Below are 7,438 nucleotides of genomic sequence, written 5' to 3' on the forward strand. Positions count from 1 at the left end.
AGATTAATAGACCAATTTCTGACATATCATTATTAATTTTTTAATAGAATAGTGTCCACAGGCCCTTGTCAGATTCCTAGCATCGTTACACCTTGCACTGTATAAAGTTCAGAATACACAGACTGCTTTCTAAACAAGCTGGAAACTGTTTTTGTGACCTTAAAAGTCATGACTAATCCAATATTAGCAGACAAAAGAGAAGAAGACCAGGAACCATAACGGCTGTGAGTATTAACTACATTAATAACATAATGATTTCTAGTGAAAGCTGGGTGGGGTTTTTTCCCCTTCTTGTCATAAAAGGAAACACAGGCAAGTTTTGCTGGCCATTCTGTAAGTGATATGACCAGGTAATCTCCTAATAGCATCACAGTAAGAATGTGTGTCCAGAAAGTATTTCTCTAGGGAATTAAAAATTAAGAAAAACTAGCTTTAAGAAAGGAATCTATAGCAGAAGAAAAGCATGACATGACAATAACTCACTGGAAAGACAAAAGATACTAAAGTATCTTGACAAAAATATCTAAAGATACTTTAGAAATGGATTTAATTGGTAAGGGACAGATTAAGGCAAAACAAAGACTTGAATCCTGACTAGATGTATGCATATGTTTATATAGTATTATTTACAAACTCTGACTACATGCATATGTTATAAATTATGGCAGCAGAGGCTTGATGCTTCTCCTTTACCACAGCACCACAGTGGTACAACTCCAGTGTTTTCTTCTCGTACTTTACACTGCCTTGGACTAGCAAAGAAATGAGATCTGGGAGTTCTGCATCAGGACAGTCTGCAGAATTGGTCTCTTGTCAGATTATTTTATGAGTGCTTTTTAACTTCAATCCCTATAATCCCACTTGCCCAGACTTACAACCCTGCATGTACTAGCGAAGCAACACTAAACTGTAAATTCCTTCTGTCTGGTCCCAGCAAGACAATCTTTATCTGGAGATAGACATGATAGCATAGAATAATTTAAACAGCTATTCTACAAACCAACCTTTCATCTCAATCAGAAAAGGGAGGGAAAATAAATGGGTATTAAAACAGATCACAGTTTAAAGTAATGAAACCAACATACATTTGTTGTTCACTCAAGTACTTCTGACCTGACCATCTGGGAAAAGAAAAGGCAGTACTTCATGGCAATGGGTATTATGGTAGTCCTAACATGCTGAGTTACTGAACTGTCTGAAATGTTTATGGGTAATTAACTGTAAGTTACACTGACAAGTTTCAACATCAGTCATACATACATATACAGAGATATATTTTATAAGGCTACAAAACTGTCTGAGTTTTATTAGCCATAAAAAAATGTCAGCTTTTATCATGCAAGCAACTATTAAAACCATGTGAAAGAGGCAAACTGACAAAGAAAGGGAAAAGTATACAGGTCTCATTATTGTGACCAGTCTCAAAAGGTTATTACACTGATACGGCAGTGTTATAATAAAACAATCAGAAAATTAATATACTGAGTCAATACATGGATCTGATGGCCAGCTGAAAGAAGAAACAACCAGGAAGAACACTGTACCTTTTAGCACTAGTTGACAATTTAGCAGCTGTTTTACTTGATATTTTCCCCTCTTTTTTCTTGGGTTGAACTTGCTCCCTTTCTTGTTCCTGCTGAACACCTTCACGCTGATCTCCATCAGAGCTGCCTCCACTAGTGCTTGGACTATCATCCACTCTCTGCCCTTCTGTAGACATGGCAGATGCTGCACTGAACAAAGACAAACAGCTGAAGTTAGTTTTTTGAGAAGAAACTGCCTAAGTGTATTTCTTACATGCTTAAGGAAAGAACACATGGGATATACGTCTTGGTCCTAATAAAATAATGCTCGTGTCACAGTAGTACAGTAATCCTCGTACTGAAGAGTTTTGCCACAAACATCTTAACAACAATTCAGGAGCTGGCAATTATAAACACTGTACCACTGCCACCCCCCAAAAACCCCAACCAACCCACAAACAAAAAATACAAAACAAACACACAAACCAATCCCCCTGCCAAACTCTTCACACACACACACACACACACACATACATATGTATGAAAACCAGAAGTTACTGAAGTGAAGTGGGAAACATAATCCTGCAAGTGTAAAACCACTCACTGTGAATTATGTTTTTCAACCACTCAGCAATACCATCAGTTAGCTGCCCCATCAACTATGCCACCAGTTTAAATCTACCACAGCTAGTTAAAAACTGAGAGTTATTACAATCTTAGGACTCTCTGTTATCCCATATGAAATAAATCTGTGGGCTCATTCCAAGTGTACAGTGTGGGTTTCCACATTACAAAATCCACATCTTGGCATGCTGGATGGAAACACAGAACTAAAATGCTCTAACACAGGACTGTTTGTATTTACTAAAGTGGTGAGCACGTTGGTAGAGGATATAACAAAGTTTTTTCCTGACATTTCGTTCAGACAACATGAGGCAACAAACTTGTCAGAGAACATGAGCAGCAAGAAATTTCAGCATATTTCAGAAGTTAATGCTTTATTTGCACACTTCTGATACTAGTTAGCTATTTTAATGTCTTCCTTCATTTTAAATAGCATAACAATATGCCGACAGACGAGGAATTACAAGCCCACTGTTACAGCTGTCATGACTTCTCAAACTCTCAAACTGTTCTAATGAAGGGCAGATGTCCATGAAAAGCCCCTACTGAATTTGCATATCTGGTGGTACTAACTGATTTCAAAAAAACCCAAAAAACCAAAACCAAACAAAAAACCCAAACCAACAAAACCAAAGCCAAATTAAAACCAAAGTGAAACCCAGGTCTTTAACTCCAAATCTGTACCTTATATATCTTGCTACATATCCTTCCCTAGAGATTTTTAATAAAAAGCACACAGGCCCAAATGTTACTTGTTTACACCCACGCAATCCCCATATATCTGGGTGGCTTTCTGATCAAATCTCTCTGAATGAAGAATTTGCTCTTTCATACAAAGAGAGTTTCAAATTGCTGTGACCTTCGACTTGCTTTTCCTCTTACCTATGTACAGACATCATCACAATTAAGAACAAAACTATTCACCTTGACTATTATATGTTTTAAGACTCGGTCAAGGGAGGATAATGAGATTTCAGGCTCAGATTCAACCATGCTTGTTCTATGGATTAAACAAAGTTCATCTCCCTGTACATATTTATGGAAACAGACAGCAAAGGAAAAATAAATTAATATCAATGCCAACAGGGTTATGTTGAAAAGGATGCTTTTTAAGCATCCTGAGCGTTCTTTGTTACAGAATAGAAATAAATTTACTCCTATACTAAAAAACCCTTGCCAAGATCTAATTCTATCAAGTAATACACACCATGGAGTAGAAAAAATAATCTCTTTAGGCATTATTGACAGATCCAACTAACTTCAGGAGGAATTAGGTCTTTTTTGTCTATCTTGTGAAGCTATGCTGAAAAAGAATTCTGGAAGTATGGCACCCCTTCAAAATGTTTAGGCATTAAAAGAAAAAGCAATCAATACCAAGTGATATGTGACTAAAGTTTCCCTTTATCAGCTTAAGCTGCATTTTTGATTTTATAACAGAAAATAGTATTTTCAAATCTAAATATATATAAATACACAACACCTAACCTGCTTGTTAAGGTAACCAAAATAATGCAGAGTTTCTGTCCTAAAACTAAAATACAGAAAATGTGCACTCTTAGAGAACAATTTCTCCTATAGTACAGCTACAACAATACATTTAACATAGTTCAGAAATTGACACAGGCTGATGTTCAGATATTTAAGTCCTGGTTGTGAGATCTCAAGGTAAAGCAGCAGAACACTTAGAGGTAATAAACAACAAAAGTATCACATTCTGAAAAGTCAAAATATACAACTATAATGCAATTTTGGTAGTAAGTACCCATTTTCCTTGCTTCCATATAAAGCTAAAATACAACCTCATCTCTTTTTATAACACTTAATGTTGGCCTTTATTTGCCCTAGATTTTACTTCTGACCTTTGCTTAATACATCTAATTTTAAAGAGAAAAATTCTCTCTTCACAATGTACATAGGCTTTAACACAGCAGGCCAGAAAGTTAAAAGCATATTTAATAATGCTTATATGCATAGGACATCTGCTATGAATAATCTTGGCTATAAATATTACTATTATCCAAAAAACAACTGTATTCACTTCATAAGTTCAGGTTACTATCCAGCAGACAAACACTGTAACAGTAGCCCAGAGCATATAATTACTGTAACATGTAATGCCAGCATTTACAAGAGGAAAATGTTTAAATCTGTCACTTGATGTCTGGCTAGTTTCTGGGGTGGGGGTGCTGGGGGGAGGGGGGGTTGGCTTTTGGGTGGGTTTTTTTTTTTCCTTTCTCCTTCTGTCCCCGTTCTTTCCTCATCCAGGCAATTCTTTCTTTTCCTTATCCAGGCAATTCTTTCTATTCCCTCTCCTCACAATACCTGCAATTTTAAGAAGTTTTGTTCAAGGGATGCTCAATATTGTGGTAAAAGCATGTTTTAAGGGGCCTGAAATTGGACATGTCTAATGGGGTCAAACTTAGAAGACACACAAACATATGAACAAGTAAGAGAATGGGAGAAAAAAAGTCAACTGAGAGGATGACACTGCAAAGAAAACATTTAGCTGCCACTAACACAGACAGAAATACAAGATACTCCTTGAATCTGAAGAGCCGTAAGTGTGTTTGCAACTGTCACACAGGGCGAGAAGGAAGACACACGATGTCCAGGTTCCCGGCTGCCAGGCTATTCTACATTCAGATGAGGGTTGCTAACCTCCCTGCTGTTGTGCAGAGAAAAATGAGCAGAGGGGGCAGAGAAAGGAACGAAGGGGGACTTAAAAGTCTCTGCCTTAACGTGAGATGAATCAGCACCGAGAGAGATTACAAGTGTAACTACAACTATCAATTTGAAGTGAAGGGTGTCCAAAATATTTTGCTTTTGTCAAATGTATCCACCGGCACCTTCCCTTTCCTCCTCAAACTAAAAACAAAACCAAAACAACAATAAAAACAAACAAACCAACAACAAAAACAAACAAACCATCAACAAAAACAAATAAGACAAAAATACCCCAAACCACCAGTCATTATCAGATATCACACACCACCAAAAAAAAAAAAAAAAAATTTACAAAATCCACCAGTCGGGGACAGCAAGATTCTGGCAATGTGCAGATGGGTCCCAAGGGCGGCAGAGCTAGTGATGATGTCTTTCTAAAGCGCTCGTAATTTCCTATAAGCCAAGATAAATTGAGTATTTCTGCAGGGTCCACCACGAGCAGCAATGGCAGCAGCCGCCTTACTTCATCTTCATTAGAAACCATAAAGGGCAAAAAGACCACAGCATCGCGGGACGGGAGGCAGAAAGAGCCCGGTCTGCGCAAGAGGAGGGTCCGCCACTGAGAGGGGCACCCGGAAGGATGGGACGGGACAGGACGGCAGCCCCGGGCTCCCACGGCCCCGCGTGGGCACACGCGCGACTCTCCCGTCGGGAAGCCCCCGCCGCACGGGAGGGAGTGGGAGCCACGAGCATCCCTAGAACCACACACCCCCCGCACTCCCACGGCCGAGCGGGCGGCGGCCGGGCCAGGGTGAGAAGTAGGAGACAACCGAGGAGAGGAGGAGGAGGAGACTGAGAGAGGAAGACGTCGGGGGCACATGCGGGGAGGGAGAGGGCTGGGCTGCGGGGCTCCTTGGGGCGCGGGGGTGGGGGGTTAGTGCCTTTCCCGAGGGGTTCCAGCCCGGGGTGCCCACCGCTGCGGCGGGGGCTGTGGGGAGAGCGCATCCCGGGAGGTTCGGTCGTGGTGGGGGGCAGGGGGTACCCCGGCGATCCAGGGGTGCAGAGAGTGCCGCGGGGACCCTGCGGAGCAGGGCTGGAGCGGGGGTGGGGAGCGGGGGGGGGGGGGGGTCGCTGCTCCCGCCCGCAGCAGGGCGAGCAGGACAAATGGACACGGAAGAGTTGCTGAAAGGGTGTGGGGGTGCTGAGGAGCAATGGAGGCTGGATGGAGCCTGGGGGAGCGGGGAGCGCCGCCAGAGATGCCGAGGCGGCCGGGGGCGGCGGGGGGGCGGCCGGGACGGTTGCTATGAAAGGGCACGGCCGAGGATGACAAGGGGGGCAAGGGGGTACCGGGCAGCACCAGGGGGATGCGGAGAGGGTAGGGAAGATGAAGGATAAAGAGAGAAACCGAGGGTCGCAGACAAACGTGGGGGAGAGGGTGCTGCCGTGGGGGAGGGATGGCGAGCGACGGGGGGGTAGGAGCCCGGCGGGGGGAGGGGAGGCAGACGGAGAGCTCAGCCGGGGCAGAGGTAGGTGTACCCCGGCAGAGACGGGGGGAAAGCCGCTGCTACCTGCAGGCGAGCGCAGGTCTCTCTCTCGCTGGTGCCGGGCACAAGCTGCGGGACAATCCGTGGCGGTCGCCCCGACTCCGGCCGGGCGCGGGGCTGGAAAGGGGCTGCAGCCGCTCACTGAGTCATGAGCCCGCTGTCCCGCGCTCCTCGCTCTCGGCTTCCTCTCCCCTTTGCCGTCTCTCCCGAGCAGCAGCGACAGCCGCCGCTGCTTCTCCCACGGCCGCCGCCGCTCCTGCCCCCGCTGCCCGGAGAGAAGTGAAGCCGCTGCCGCGCGCGCGCGCGCACCCCCGCCGCCGCCGCCTCCGCGCGCGCGCGCCCCCACCCGTCCGCCCGCCGCCGCGCGCGCGCCCGCCAGCCAATTATCCCGGGCGCTCGCGGGCCGCCGAGGGAGGGGCGGGAGGGCGGGGGCGCGCGCGGTTTCGGCAAGGGAGCGGGGGGGGAAGTGACGGGATGGGGGCGCGGGCGGGCGCGCGTCCGCGGGGGCTGGCGGAGGCCGCGCGCCGCCGGGCAGGGGGGAGGGGCAAGAGGCGGCGGCGGGAGCGCGCGTTAAAGGGAAGCACCGGGGGCTGGGCGGGGTCAGCGGGGCAGAGGAAGAAGGAGGAGGCGGGAGGGGATGGGGCGAGCCGGGACCTTCGGCCGGGGATTCGGGGGGGATGGAGGTGAGGGTACCCGGCCTTTCTCCGTGCCGCCGCCGGGCTGCCGTGGGCCCCCACGCGAAAGTCCGGGAGGTGGAAGGGGCGGGCCGGGACAGGGCAGGGGGCGGCGGAGGCCGGTATCAACTTTCTTGGCTCTTCTCGTCTTTTTCGGCTCCTTTGTTCCCCTCGCCAGTCGCCCTCTCCTCCGCCCCCTCCCCGGTCCTGCCGGCCCGCAGCTCCCCAGCGCCTTTGTCTCCGCGGGAGCGGCCGGAGGGGACGCGGCCGGTGCCCCGGGCGGGGAAGGACGCGGTACCTGGGAGGGGCGGTGCGAGGGTACGCCGTGCCTCGGCCGGCGTGCAGCGAGGGCACAGGCCCTTGGCACTTGGTGGCCGCACTTTGTGTTACCGTGGCAGTTTCGACCACT

At 47.4% G+C, this 7,438-nt stretch overlaps 1 protein-coding gene across 1 annotated transcript in view; it reads right to left on the reverse strand.

Annotated features, from left to right (window-relative positions):
* The window catches only part of LOC311157311 (ubiquitin-conjugating enzyme E2 E2), a 200,208-nt gene extending 193,552 nt beyond the window's left edge, over positions 1 to 6,656 (reverse strand). Inside the window, exons 1-2 of the mRNA XM_084211944.1 lie at positions 6,380 to 6,656; positions 1,545 to 1,733 (exon numbers count right to left, since the gene is read on the reverse strand). Of these exons, the coding sequence (XP_084068070.1) occupies positions 1,545 to 1,720 (176 nt within the window). The 5' untranslated portion in view covers positions 1,721 to 1,733; positions 6,380 to 6,656. The remainder of the gene's footprint in view (positions 1 to 1,544; positions 1,734 to 6,379) is intronic.
* Between the last annotated feature and the right edge of the window lie 782 nt (positions 6,657 to 7,438).

This window comes from Fringilla coelebs (assembly GCF_963513975.1).
Source record: "Fringilla coelebs genome assembly, chromosome: 1".
In the NCBI taxonomy this organism is placed as follows: Eukaryota; Metazoa; Chordata; class Aves; order Passeriformes; family Fringillidae; genus Fringilla; species Fringilla coelebs.